This window comes from Amphibalanus amphitrite, unplaced genomic scaffold, assembly GCF_019059575.1.
Source record: "Amphibalanus amphitrite isolate SeventyFive unplaced genomic scaffold, NRLGWU_Aamphi_draft 000611F_arrow, whole genome shotgun sequence".
Taxonomy (NCBI): domain Eukaryota; kingdom Metazoa; phylum Arthropoda; class Thecostraca; order Balanomorpha; family Balanidae; genus Amphibalanus; species Amphibalanus amphitrite.
The window spans coordinates 41,612-56,819 of NW_024882105.1; the positions used below are offsets into that span (position 1 = coordinate 41,612).

The window sequence follows — 15,208 nt, forward strand, 5'->3', positions numbered from 1 at the left end:
CCCCCCCCGGCGCCGGGCGCCATTTTGTCTCGCCCGTTCCTCGCCGCGTCCCATAACACGCCGGTGGTGATTGCCACTTGCACCTTATACTCACTCATGTGATCGCTAACGGCGATTCAATATAGCATACATGATAAGAGTTTGCCCCCATCGCGCCCCCCCCCCCCAGCCGAGGCCGGGCGCCGTGCGCCACATTACTGACCATAACGAGCCCTACACTGACTGCAATCAGGTGTCTCACCACCTGCAATGTGCCTGGGGAGCAGCTCACTCCGGTGTGATTTGCTCAGTATATGAACCCGTGACTTTCTGTACATTTATCTTGTGCCCGGCCAACCAGGATGACCTCCTCTTCCGTACCTACAATGGTTAATTCCATCCATGTCATTGCTTGCCTGGCCCCAGTCATTGACGTTCTTAGCCTGCCATGCATTTTTAGCCCTATATACTCTTTGCTTGCCTGGCATCAGTATTGATGTCCATGGCCTACGCCCAATGCCCTGTCGCCCTGACGCCATCTTGGCGGGTCCGACCAGCCATTGCGTGATCGTGACGTCAGCTCTAGGTGGCACTTCCAACGCTGGTAGCGCCGCGGGCGGCGGCAGCAACGATAGCTACTGATGGTCACGTGGTTGCCAGCGGCGCAGGCGCGGGCGTGTGACACTTGACCGTCCTCCGCACCGGGGGGCGGCCGGGTGACTCATCCGGCGTGACGTCAGCTGCCCTTGACAGGCCGTGACGGGCCTGTGGCCGGCGGTCGGACTGCCGTTGATCAAGGGTGTCGCCTTGCACCGGTCTGCAGCGGACCGACTGGGGGTCAGTTCACTGCTGGCAATGTGCCACTCTGTGGATGCACGTATGCCTGCTGCTATGCTGCATTGCTGCCATGGGCCTGTCCACCGATCGTATACCTACACGGAACGCGCACCTACCTGACACCAGTTGGCAGCGCCAGACTGTGACGCAAAGATGCATTTCCGACCCGGCGCCAAGGCTGAGAAATAATAAGGGTCGGCAGACACCGCCTCCGGCGGCGCCTGTTTGCAGTAGTGGCCCCGTCCCATTCCCTCACCTGTCCACTTAGACTCCCCTACAGACATCAAGGGCTGTTTGTGATAGCTGCATCTACACACATGCACGGCTGTCCGCAATAGCCCCACCTACAGACAGGCACGGCTGTCCGCGATAGCCTCACCTAAAAAAAAGGCACGGCTGTCCGCGATAGCCTCACATGCCGACATGCACGGCTGTCCGCGATAGTCTCACCTGCAGACGTGTGCGGCTGTCCGCGACAGCCTCACCTGCAGACATGGACGGCTGTCCGCGATGGCCCCACATTGTAACACATCAGGCTGTCCGCGATAGCCTCACATACCGACATGCACGGCTGTCCGCGATAGTCTCACCTGCAGACGTGCGTGGCTGTCCGCGATAGCCTCACCTGCAGACATGGACGGCTGTCCGCGATGGCCCCACATTGTCACACGTCAGGCTGTCCGCGATAGCCTCACCTACAAAAAGGCACAGATGTCCGCGATAGCCTCACCTGCAGACATGCACGGCTGTCCGCGATAGCCTCACATACCGAGATGCACGGCTGTCCGCGATAGTCTCACCTGCAGACGTGCACGGCTGTCCGCGATAGCCTCACCTGCAGACATGCACGGCTGTCCGCGATAGCCTCACATACCGACGATAGTCTCACCTGCAGACGTGCGCGGCTGTCCGCGATAGCCTAACCTGCAGACATGGACGGCTGTCCGCAATAGCCTCACATGCCGACATACACAGCTGTCCGCGATAGTCTCACCTGCAGACGTGCGTGGCTGTCCGCGATAGCCTCACCTGCAGACATGAACGGCTGTCCGCGACGGCCCCACATTGTAACACGTCAGGCTGTCCGCGATAGCCTCACCTACAAAAAGGCACGGCTGTCCGCGATAGCCTCACCTGCAGACATGCACGGCTGTCCGCGATGGCCTCACCTGCAGACATGGCCGGCTGTCCGCGATGGCCCCACATTGTAACGTCCGGCTGTCCGCGATAGCCTCACCTACAAAAAGGCGCGGCTGTCCGCGATAGCTTCACCTGCAGGCATGCACGGCTGTCCGCGATGGCCTCACCTGCAGACATGGACGGCTGTCCGCGATGGCCCCACATTGTAACCCGTCAGGCTGTCCGCGATAGCCTCACCTACAAACAGGCACGGCTGTCCGCGATAGCCTCACCTGCAGACATGCACGGCTGTCCGCGATAGCCTCACCTGCAGACATGGACGGCTGTCCGCGTTGGCCCCACATTGTGACACGTCAGGCTGTCCGCGATAGCCTCACCTAAAAAAGGCACGGTTGTCCGCGATAGCCTCACCTGCAGACATGGCCGGCTGTCCGCGATGGCCTCACATTGTGACACGTCAGGCTGTCCGCGATGGCCCTACCTACATACATGCAAGGCTGTCCGAGACCTCGCCTCCAGACATGCACGGCTGTCCGCAATAGCGGAGCTAAAAGAAAAAAAAGCACGGCTGTCCGCCATAGCCTCACCTGCAAACATGCACAGCTGTCCGCGATAGTCTCACCTGCAGACGTGCACGGCTGTCCGCGATAGCCTCACCTAAAAAAGGCACGGCTGTCCGCGATAGCCTCACATGCCGACATGCACGGCTGTCCGCGATAGTCTCACCTGCAGACGTGCTCGGCTGTCCGCGATAGCCTCACCTGCAGACATGGACGGCTGTCCGCGATGGCCCCACATTGTAACACGTCAGGCTGTCCACGATAGCCTCACATGCCGACATGCACGGCTGTCCGCGATAGTCTCATCTGCAGACGTGCGTGGCTGTCCGCGATAGCCCTACCTACATACATGCAAGGCTGTCCGAGACCTCGCCTCCAGACATGCACGGCTGTCCGCAATAGCGGAGCTAAAAAAAAAAAAAAAAGCACGGCTGTCCGCCATAGCCTCACCTGCAAACATGCACAGCTGTCCGCGATAGCCTCACCTGCAGACATGGACGGTTGTCCTCGATGGCCCCACATTGTAACACGTCAGGCTGTCCGCGATAGCCTCACCTACAACAAGGCACGGTTGTCCGCGATAGCCTCACCTGCAGACATGGCCGGCTGTCCGCGATGGCCCCACATTGTGACACGTCACACGTCAGGCTGTCCGCGATAGCCCTACCTACATACATGCAAGGCTGTCCGAGATAGCCCCACCTATAGACATGCCCGGCTGTCCGCGATAGCCTCACCTCCAGACATGCACGGCTGTCCGCGATAGCGAGGCTAAAAAGGCACGGCTGTCCGCGATAGCCTCACCTGCAGACATGCACGGCTGTCCGCGAGTCTCACCTGCGGACGTGCACGGCTGTCCGCGATAGCATCACATGTAGACATGGACGGCTGTCCGCGATGGCCCCACATTATGACACGTCAGGCTGTCCGCGATAGCCCTACCTACATACACGCAGGGCTGTCCGAGATAGCCCCACCTATAGACATGCCCGACTGTCCGCGATAGCCTCACCTCCAGACATGCCCGGCTGTCCGCGATAGCGAGGCTACAAAAGGCACGACTGTCCGCGATAGCCTCACCTGCAGACATGCACATTGCACGGCTGTCCGCGATAGTCTCACCTGCAGACGTGCACGGCTGTCCGCGATGGCCTCACCTGCAGACGTGGACGGTTGTCCGCGATGGCCCCACATTGTGACAGGTCAGGCTGTCCGCGCTACCCCCTGCCTACATACATGCAGGACTGTCTGCGATAGCCCCACCTAAAAAATGCCCGGCTGTCCGCGATAGCCCTACCTACATACATGCAGGGCTGTCCGCGTTCGATGCTGGGCTGTCCGCGATAGCCCCGGGCCGTCCGCGATAGCCCCACATCCATACATGCAGGGCCGTTCGCGGTAGCCCCACCTGTAGACATGCCCGGCTGTCCGCGATGGCCCCCACATTGTGACACACCAGGCTGTCCGCGATTGCCCACTTAGACATGGAGGCTGTCCGCATATCCCACCTGGTCACCTACGGCTCTCGTGACCATTCACTGCCGTTCACTGTGATCTCACAGTCTGGCTCTCGCCCAAAAACTATCCGTTAGGCGCTCCACAATTAACACCCTCAGTGGGGTGGCACGTTACACATCCTTTGCCTGTAAGTACCAGTGCCCGATATGTACTTACGAAAACAACAGAATGCCACCATACACTTTGAGTTGTGCTGCCACCAGGTGCCAGTGCACCCTGCACCTGGCCTGTCGCTGAGACTGGGCGGTAACCTAACCTAAATGTTCACTCCACAGCTAGTTCGGCCCGCCAGCCCAGCCGGCTCGCCATTCGCCACCAACTGCGACTTCTTTCTTCCCGTTTATTATCCAGGCGACAGACGGCCGCGCCCCCTCCGCCTCAACCCACAGCCAGTGAACCCACTCTCGTGTCAAGGCCGGCTACGGCAGCCGACAACGACAGCCGTGGCTCTCCCGCCGCCGCAGACATCTCGGTTAGTTCGGGCGGATGCTTCCCGAGACCCTGCCGTCGACCGTCCATCGCAGGCCGCGCCACCGCTGTGCCGGCAGGTCTCCGCCAAACTTCCCGGCCTGCGGATCCCCCATACCGGAGGTGGTCACATTCGTCTGCGAACCGCGGCCGCCGCCGACGGAGGCGCAGTCCCAGCAGCTCCGGCCTCTCCGAATGGTCCGACTCCGAAGCCTCGCGTTCTGCGGGCGAGCCGTCGCCGTCCAGCCGCCCAGAGCAACGGAGTCATAAGCGCCCGCGGACAGGCGGCAGCCGGGGCCACCGCAAAAAAAAAAACTGGAATACCTCCACTTCGACATTCCGACGGGATCTCGGCAACCCCCGCCGCCCCGGGGGCATTGGGGCCAGAGAGAAGCCGGACGGGTCTGTCCGCCTCATACTTGATCTTTCACAGCCGGACGGCCACAGTGTCAACTCCCACTTTGACCGGTCCGAGTTCACTGTCCAATACGCAACCATAGACCAGGCCATTCTTCACATCTTTTCCCTCGGCCCAAACAGAACACTGCTCGCAAAGGCAGACCTCCAGCACGCCTTCCGTCTCATCCCGGTTCACCCCACTCAGCGGTGGCTGCTCGGCTTCCGATGGAACGAGCAGTTCTCTTATGACGTGCGGCTGCCGTTCGGGCTGCGGTCCGCATGCAGCCTTTTCACCGACCTCGCCGATATCATCGCACTGACCACACGGTTCCATGCCCGCCACCAACAGTCAACGCGTGCACCATTATCTGGATGATTTCTCTTTCATGGGTCCAGCCGACACAGATGCCTGTCAGCGCGCCTATCGCACATTCCTGTCCATCTGCGAGCACTGCGATATCCAACTCTCCCCAACAAAGTGCAGCCCTCCCTCCACCCGTATGGAACTCCTGGGCTGCGTGCTCGACCCGGCCGACATGACCATCTCTCTACCACTGGCCAAGCTCCGCAAGCTGGTCGCCCTCCTCAGAGAGACCCGGTCTATCCGTACAATCCGTCTGAGACAGCTTCTGAGTCTCATCGGAATGCTAGTCCACGACTCCAAATGTATCCCGGCTGGCCGGAGCTTCTTCCGGCGACTGCTGGACACGGCCCACACTGGCCGCCGAACGCACCACTGGGTCACCATCACCCAGGACACGAAACGGGACATAAAGCTGGTGGCCGTCCGTGCTTCCGGAGTGGAACGGCACCGCATCTCTCATCCACCCCACCTGGACACCACCTGCCGACCTCCACCTGTACACAGACGCCTCCACCCTGGGCTTTGGCGGCTGCTGCGACGGCGCTTGGTTCTCCCAAGCCTGGCCTGCCGCGACCAAGGCGTGGGCCACCAGCCTCTCCTGGCTCGAAATGATCCCCATCCTGGCGGCGTGCCTCCTCTGGGGTCACCGCTGGACGGGGCTGAGCGTGCTCATGCACTGCGACAACACGGGTGTTGTCTGCGCCTTGGAAAAGGGCCCGTCCCCTCCTGCTACGGCTTCGTCGTCGCCTTCGGCGAGGACCGCTGCCAGCCACTGGCCGCCGGGCTGCCTGGGCGGCCGTCACCTTGTTTTTTTTTCGGCGCTCTCCGGGGCCGCGAGTACCTTGCCCCGGGGACGGCGCGCTACTCCCGCCGTCGCCCCTGCCTCAGAAAACACGTGACCCTGGCGACTGCCTCTCTCACCCTACACCTGCAGGCGTCACAAACCGATCAGACCGGGCACGGAGCCGACATAACGTTGCCGCGATACATCCTTTTGGCGGTCCTTTGGCGTCTTTCAGCTACGCAAGAAGGAATCGGCAGACACAGACACCTGGGCGAGCGAGGAGGGGAAGTTGAGACCGTGTTTCCGCCAAAAGAGAAAACAACCAAGGTAGGTGGTAGGTAACTACACCTGCGCTATCCACATCAGCTGCCCCGCATGACACTAATGGGACCGTATTAGAGCCGGCGATAATCACGGAACATTAGTGTCGGGGCAGACTGCGGCGGGGCAGACTGCGGCGACCCCTAGGAAGAACAACTAGGGAGAACAACATTCGACAGATGGCAGCACTATAGACGAGATAATCAGGCAATACTTTAATGTTAATGGGAAAGAAATAATGCCAATGTTTGCCCTCACCAAGCATGTTACCACGATAATGGAAGAATGTAGTGTAGTACCCCTCCCCGGGCCCGCCGCGGGCAGGCAGCGGCGGCCGGAGCCGGTCCGACCGACCTTTAGCCGGCCGGGTCAGGTAACCGGGACGGCCGCGCCGCAGCGCCGCGCCCGGGCCGGCCGGGAGACGGAGTCGGGTGCCCGCCGGCGAGCCGTCGGCAAGGGCGCGGGGCACATTAGTCGAGTTGAATGTTCACTGTTCAGTTTTGAGTGCGAGTGATGTATGTGTGAATCGATATGTGAGCAGCAAAATCCAGCAAGAAAACAAAATCCGTGAAAGAAAGGCAACGCTGGCAAACATCACCACCATAGTCTTCCTACGCCGAACAGGTTCCACACCAACTAGCATCAGCGAGAGTAAAACTAGGATCCTAACAGACCCGCCCACCGCCCCACCGTCACCCCATTCCTTCCCAAGTCTCCTTCCCCTCCGCTCGGGGCGTCTTTCAGCTACGCAAGAAGGAATCGGCAGACACAGACACCTGGGCGAGCGAGGAGGGGAAGTTGAGACCGTGTTTCCGCCAAAAGAGAAAACAACCAAGGTAGGTGGTAGGTAACTACACCTGCGCTATCCACATCAGCTGCCCCGCATGACACTAATTTAAATTATTCAATACCTAAACATTTGTCGAATGTTTTTGTTTTACCATGGACACTAAACAACTGTTCATGCTGTTCATGCTATAAAGAGAATATTGATTCTTTCAGTCTTTTCAATGATCTGTAATTCCACACATATGCGATCATACAATGTACTATTTGTTAATCGCAACGAAATCTGAATCGACTTTGTTGCTGAAATATTACCTGCAGTGGAGTAGTACGAAGCTACGGCTACTAAGAGAAGCTTTATCGCATGCCACCTAATTCAGTACTCATCCAGCTTTCGTCCGCGCACAAATATGGGGCCATAAAACTTTAAACCAACGAGTCGACAGCTGTAGTGACGCCACCGCTTTAAATAACCAGCCAATTAACTTATGCATGCTACTCAATAAATCTTAAATTAGTGACCATAATAGCGGAGTGTATTCAGGTATGTGCATAAAATTATGATTAGTTATAAAGTGTTGTTCATGTAGGCGTCTACGAAATAAAAATGCCTTCTCAAGGTACTCAATATACTAAAGTAAGCAAAAAGCAAGCGGATTACAAAGAGTATCACATTATTAATTGAAAAATTAATTATTAAAATATTAATAATTATTTCAATTTAATATTTTAATAATTTATTTCAATTAATAAAGTATTATTGATTGAAAAAAATTGAAATAATAAGCAGGCATCGGTAGGATTGTGATTGCAGGATTGCAAAATCCTGATTGCATTCCTTTTTGGTGGATTGCACCTGGAGTTGAAATCCATTAAAAAAAAACAGGATTTGATTGCGGATTGGATTGCATCATACTTCCAATTTTTGCAATCCAACCCGGATTGTGCTTGATTGGTGCTTTGAAATGGTTTGTTGCAATTGAAAATTATGAGATCGGCTTCATCGGCTTAATGTACTTTGCTATCAAGGGCTTTACATCGAAACTTGAAATAATTTAAACGCTTTTAACCCGCGACCTGGTGGGGGGGCTATTTTTGCCCCCCTCCAGACTTTTCGATATATCTCCAGAACCGCTGCGCCGATCGTCACCAAACTTTCAGTACCCTCCCGGACATCAATTTTACATATGGTGACCAAAAATTTTTCCAAAGGCTTTGATAGGTTGGCCGGAAATGACGTCAGAGTGACGTCATGTTCTGCCGTTTTCGACCAAAAAAAGGGTTTCGCGGGAAGAGCTGTCAGGCCTATAGCTTTGCAAACACAGAAAAATGGTAATGACATAAAAGCTGTAGAATTGACAGGGCTACAAAACTGCTATCTCGGATTTTTGAAATTTTTGGATTTTGACCCCCAAAAATTAAAAAAATAATTTTTTTTGGATATAATGATCGAAAAATCCAAAAAGTTTTCTGAATTTCGCAAAAACCGGAATACATGTGATAGGCCTTACCGCCTTCCATCCACATACCAAATTTGAGATTGATACCTCTTTTTTTGGCGAAGTTATAGCGAAAAAACTGTTCAAAATTGATGACGTCAAATTTTCAAACTCAATTTTTAGCAATTCTAGACCCCGTAGCGCAAAACAAAGACCACCATTAGACTCCCCGTGACGAGCTGCATCGAATCAATACCCATTTTATGCAAAACTATCAACTTTAAAATTTGACCTTTTTTGGCCTCACCTTGACCTGACCTTGACCTGAACTTCACCAGAAAGTGACCTAAGCCGTACCTGATAGTCTTATAACCAACACCGTTGAGTTGGAAATGAAAAATTGGCCATAAAACATGCATCACACAACCTTAGTAAAGTTGGGCTCATGTGACCTGACCTGTGACCCTTGGTGACCTGACCTGTGACGTGACCTGGTATTGTCAGTGACCTCTAATAGCAACATATCTACTAGGCAACTGACGCCCTATCGCTGATTCTCGACAAAATGCGTTTTCCTCGGTGTTATAGCGCATTCCCTAGAAGACCCGTGAACGGTGAAACATTTCATCTTTGACCTGACCTGTGACGTCATCGGTGACCCGAGGTCAATGAAATTTGGTTTCCTTCGACAAATTTGACAGGCCTTTCGAACGCCGTTTGAATTTTGCGGATCCGTCCAGTAGTTTCGGAGATACGAGGGGGGGGGGCAAAAAATAGCCCCCCCCCCACCAGGTCGCGTTATAAACAGACCCCACCAGGGCGCGGGTTAATTTAAACGCTCAAAATAATATACGCTGATGAACTACATAGGAAGGGAAAAATTACGTATTTGAGGGCGAGTTTTAGAAATATAAAACACTGGTTGGGTAGGGGTTTAAATGTGGGGGTGTTTGAGGCAAAAAATATTTCCCATAAAATACCTGTGCCTTAGATAGGAATTACTCACAAGACTAGGTACTAGAAATGGGTGATTTGGGGATGGAGGCACGGCCCTATGCCCCCCTCCCTCCCCCAGATCCACTAGTGCACATAATAAATAATACAACAGGATTGCAAAAAAGGATTGCGGATTTGATCACAATCCAAGTGAAAAAAGGGGATTGCGGGTAGGAATGCAATCCACTTCGGCACTAGGAATGTGGATTGGGAATGCAATCCTTTCAAAAAGGATTTTACCGATGCCTGATAATAAGTTTGTATTAGTGAAAGATCATGGTCTTTTTAGGTAATCGCTTACCTCCACTGATGTCGATCTGTCCAAGGACGGCGGATAAGTGGAGACACGAGGTAAGCGCTGCTGTCAGCCTGGTGATCATCGCAGGAAGATTACGCACTCCCTCGGCAGCGAGACGATATCACCACACATCGGGGGCGGCTGCGCACTGAAACAGAAGGCCAGACACGTTCAGAGACTGGCGCAGGTGATGGATTTGACGGCGGGAAGCCTCGCACTGTGCGGCGACGGTAATGGGGTCCCAAGGGAGGGGGCATAACCCCCATCACTGTTAAATTGTATTTAATCACACAGCGCATCGTAGGTGACAATGATTAAAAAAAAAAAACATAAGGCAGCACGGTCGAAGGTCGGGTGACTATATATCAAGAGCGGGTTTTGCGCACCAGCTCGCATTTGATCCTGTTTCAGCAACCTGTCGTCTTTTGCCACCCACTCGAGTCTGTTCCATTTCCGTCACGCGCCTGGCGAGCTGGAGATCACTGCTCGCCGGCCCGACCTTCACGTCACCCGCATCCTGGTGTGTGGCTCTGTGTCTCTGGGGCGGGACGAGCGGCCTCTCTGCAGCGACTCCTCAGCCACCGGCCCTCCGGCCTGGATCATCAATAATGTCCGCCCGCCACCTGATCCCCTCCAACAGACGCTCCGAGCGGGCCACACCAGCGGAGGCAGAGGGGGGGGGGGGCAGAGAGAGAGAGAGAGAGAGAGAGAGAGAGGGAGGGAGAGAGAGAGAGCGAGACAGAGACAGAGACAGAGACAAAGACAGAGACAGAGACAGAGACAGAGACAGAGACAGAGACAGAGACAGAGACAGAGACAGAGACAGAGACAGAGAGAGAGGGAGAGAGAGAGTGGGAGAGAGACAGAGAGAGCGAGAGAGATAGAGATAGAGACAGAGACAGAGACAGAGACAGAGACAGAGACAGAGACAGAGATAGAGACAGAGACAGAGACAGAGACAGAGACAGAGACAGAGACAGAGAGAGAGAGAGAGAGAGAGAGAGAGAGAGAGAGAGAAAGAGAGAGAGAGGCCATCCTCCAGCGTGGCACTGACGGTCAGAGATAACGCCGCCAGCCAGGCGCGGCGCCATCAGACAATTCACGCCTGGTACGACTGTCCTCCTGTCTGCACCGCTCCGTCTAACTCCTTGCATAATCTGCCTCTCTCTCTCTCTCTCTCTCTCTCTCTCTCTCTCTCTCTCTCTCTCTCTCTCTCTCTCTCTCTCTCTCTCTCTCTCTCTCTCTCTCTCTCTCTCTCTCTCTCTCTCTGTCTCTCCATCTCACTATCTCTCTCTCTCACTCCCTTTCTCTCTATCCATCTTTCTCACTCTCTATCTATCTATCTCTCACTCTCTTCCCTTCTTTCCCTCCTTCCTCTCTTCTCTATCTCCCTCTCCCCCTGTTCCGACGTCTGTGATATTAGCGGCGTCGGCGTGATTCGATGAGCGCCGTGAAAACAATGGTCGTCGCCTCCCTGACTGATGGCAGCTGAGGTGACTACGGACTACTGACTACCGGCGCGTGGCCCGGTCGATGGGCCTCCACAGAGTCATCAGAGTCACCCGCGGGCTGTGGGGGGGGGGGGGGGGGCGTGGCGCTGACTAGGGACGGGCTGGTGGAACCGGAGTGGATAGCGGATGATTGTGCCATCCGCGGACGATGATGGTGACTGAGAGATGGCATTGGCGTTGAGTAAGGTGGCTTGATGAAATTCTGTTGTATTTTTAAACAGATGGGGCATTCCACGATAGATCGACCAAAAAAACTTATAATTTACACCCGCATATTTTATTTTTTGCTTAAAATTGGTCTAATGGGTTGTGATGGGCGGGGAACCCAGCTGTGGCAAGGATTTTTTTTTCGAACAACGGTTTCCGAGATATAGCCTCGGGCAGTTCCTGGAGGTCACGCTGCAACCCTATGTTTGGCGGCTTATAACTCAGAAACTATTGGTTTTCTATGGTAAAAACTTGAAATGGTTCAACTCGCAATCAACCAACAAACGTTTTGGCTATCTCGGATTTTCGATTTTTGAAAATTTTGATCACGTGACATCTTGACCTTTTTTTCGAAGAGTGACCTTGATATTTTCCCAACTGAAAGTCGGAATTTTGTCTGATGACGATTAAGGCCTTATCAATTGTCATTCATATGCGATAATAAAAAAGTGGCTTTCGGCCTGCGTTGACCTCAGGTCAGGTCATTTTAATGACCTTCCCATTATTACGAGCGGGAGCGACAGCGAGATCTCGAGAACAAAGCAAGATAGCGACAAGCGGTAAACGGCACAGGGTACACATGGATAAGGTCTACAATTTTTACTCAGGTCATTTTCAGGTCAGGTCAAAGATGACGTCACAGGGGTAAAAAGAAAGTCTAAATGGCGGCACTACATATATACGAAGTTTTTCTCGAATAACTTTCGAAGTATCCCAGCTAGGAACAAACTAATAGCACCATCGTGATCCTCTCGTCGATCCGCATCGAAACATGTGTATGTTGACCTCGAAAGGTCAAGGTCAAAAGTTGACCTTAGGTCACGTGACCTTAAGGTCATCATATATACCTATCATTCGATGGGCCTTGACGAGCTGAACACAATGAGCCTATCCGCGCGGCTGTATCTCAAACCTGTAAGGAGTTATCAGCAAAAAACATTTGGTGACCTTAAATGACGTCACATGACCCAAGAGCAACGTCACAGTTGACCAAGAGCAAAAAAGGTCTCAAGGTAGTCAAAGTTAGTCGCATATGGAGTCACTCATGGTATATTAGGCCATTCCGACGCGTTTTAGTGTAAAAATAAGGGAGCTGATTTTTCCCCAATTGACTTATAATGAGGTGGTCAAGAAATTGACCTGACCTCAGGTCATCGGTATCGAAATTCAAAACGAACTGGCGCTAGGCAAAAGCAAACGGATTAGTGCCTATTCTACGTCTCTTTCTTTATTAGATCAAAAGGTATAACAGCCAAAAACGGAAAATTATTGTGTGTTCAACGCGTGACCTCGGATGACCTTTCAGCGGGTCACTGATACAAAGCTGCACCAGTGCCATCAATAATAGCCTAACTCAACATGATTCAAAAGTATTTGAACCGGTCAGATGCGTTTCGGTGGTAGCCGATATTTCTGCCATTGACTTATAAAGGACAGGTAAAAAAATGACCTGATCTCAGGTCAATGCAGGCCGAAAGCCACTTTTTTATTGTCGCATATGAATGACAATCGATAAGGCTTTAATCGTCATCAGACAAAATTGCGACTTTCAGTTGGGAAAATATCAAGGTCACTCTTCGAAAAAAAAATCAAGATGTCACGTGATCAAAATTTTCAAAAATCGAAAATCCGAGATAGCCAAAACGTTTGCTAGTTGATTGCGAGTTGAACCATATAAAGTTTTTACCATAGAAAACCAATAGTTTCTGAGTTACCAGTATAACGCCTTTTGGGGCGACTAACGGAGCGAGCGAGAGGGTGGGCCTTGCACGTGCGAAATTTCGACGGGGTACCTCCAGCTGACTTGTGCACGGCACCCTACTAACCGGTCTCTAGCGATGTGCCAAATTTGAGCACAATCGGCCCAGCCGTTCTCGAGATCTGGAAGCGGCACCCTGCACGTGCGCACGTGCAAAATGGGTCCCAACTGACTTTTGCACGGCACCCTACTAACCGGTCCCCAACCATGTGCCAAATTTGAGTGTCATCGGTCCAGCCGTTCTCAAGATCTGGAATCGACCCCTGCACGTGCGCACGTGCAGCAGCACCCCAACTCTGGCACATGGATATGCATTGCCTAGTGGGTGCCTACCTACATGCCAACTTTCAGCGCAATCGGCCAAGTAGTTACCGAGATATTGCAACAATTACAAAAGTGACACCTCTTCGTTTTGCACGTGGCACGTGCATAAGGGGTCACCCACATGCATCGGGGATAGTCCAATACTTGGTAGAAGGAATGAAGCTACCCTACAAAAATTACCGCGTGTAAATCGGTCAAGTGGTTGCTGAGATATAAGCCTCGCAAAAGCGTGACCACGGCCGGCCGGCCGGCCGGCCGGCCGGCCGCTCATACTCAGAAATTTCCGTTAATCTAAGGAAAGACTACGCTCGCTTCGCTCGCTCCGTAATAAGCCGCCAAACATAGGGTTGCAGCGTGACCTCCAGGAATTGCCTGAAGCTATATCTCGGAAACCGTTGTTCGAAGAAAAAAATCCTTGGCACAGATGGCTTCCCCGCCCATAACAACCCATTAGACCAATTTTAAGCAAAAAATAAAATATGAGGGTGTACGGCTTTGGTCGATCTATCGTGGAATGCCCCAGATGCTTTAGAAGCGCAACCGGGTTACTTACAAGATTGAGAGGGTGGACTAGAGTTAATTAATTTTAATCATTGTTTACGGAAGAGGGGAACTTCAGGAATATGGGGATCACCGCAACATAGTGATGCGAGAAAGAGAAAAAACCTTAACCCGCGCCCTGGTGGGGTCTGTTTATAACGCGACCTGGTGGGGGGGGGGGCTATTTTTTGCCCCCCCCCCCCTCGTATCTCCGAAACTACTTGACGGATCCGCAAAATTCAAACGGCGTTCGATAGCCCTGTCAAATTTGTCGAAGGAAACCAAATTTCATTGACCTCGGGGTCACCGATGACGTCACAGGTCAGGTCAAAGATGACATGTTTCACCGTTCACGGTCATCTAGGGAATGCGCTATAACACCGAAGAAAACGCATTTTGTCGAGAATCAGCGACAGGGCGTCAGTTGCCTAGTACATATGTTGCTATAAGAGGTCACTGATAATACCAGGTCAGGTCACAGGTCAGGTCACCAAGGGTCACAGGTCAGGTCACATGAACCTAACTTTAGGTACTAAGGTTGTGCGATGCATGTTTTATGGCCAATTTTTCATTTCCAACTCAATGGTGTTGGTTATAAGACTATCAGGTACGGCTTAGGTCACTTTCTGGTGAAGGTCAGGTCAAGGTCAGGTCAAGAAAGGTCAAATTTTTAAGTTGATAGTTTTGCATAAAATGGGTATTGATTCGATGCAGCTCGTCACGGGGAGTCTAATGGTGGTCTTTATTCGCTACGGGGTCTAGAATTGCTAAAAATTGAGTTTGAAAATTTGACGTCATCAATTTTGAACAGTTTTTCGCTATAACTTCGCCAAAAAAGGTGTATCAATCTCAAATTTGGTATGTGGATAGAAGGCGGTGAGAACTATCACATATGTTCCGGTTTTTGCGAAATTCCAAAAACTTTTTTGATTTTTTGGCTATTATTTTCAAATTTTTTTTTTTATTTTTGGGGGTCGA

The 15,208-nt window shown here is 52.6% G+C and overlaps 1 protein-coding gene across 1 annotated transcript in view; it reads right to left on the minus strand.

Moving 5' to 3' along the window:
• The window catches only part of LOC122363253 (synaptogenesis protein syg-2-like), a gene marked incomplete at its 3' end in the record, with an annotated part of 84,982 nt that overhangs the window by 34,640 nt on the left and 35,134 nt on the right, over nt 1–15,208 (minus strand). Inside the window, exon 2 of the mRNA XM_043332300.1 lies at nt 9,893–10,037. Within this exon, the coding sequence (XP_043188235.1) occupies nt 9,893–9,971 (79 nt within the window). The remainder of the gene's footprint in view (nt 1–9,892; nt 10,038–15,208) is intronic.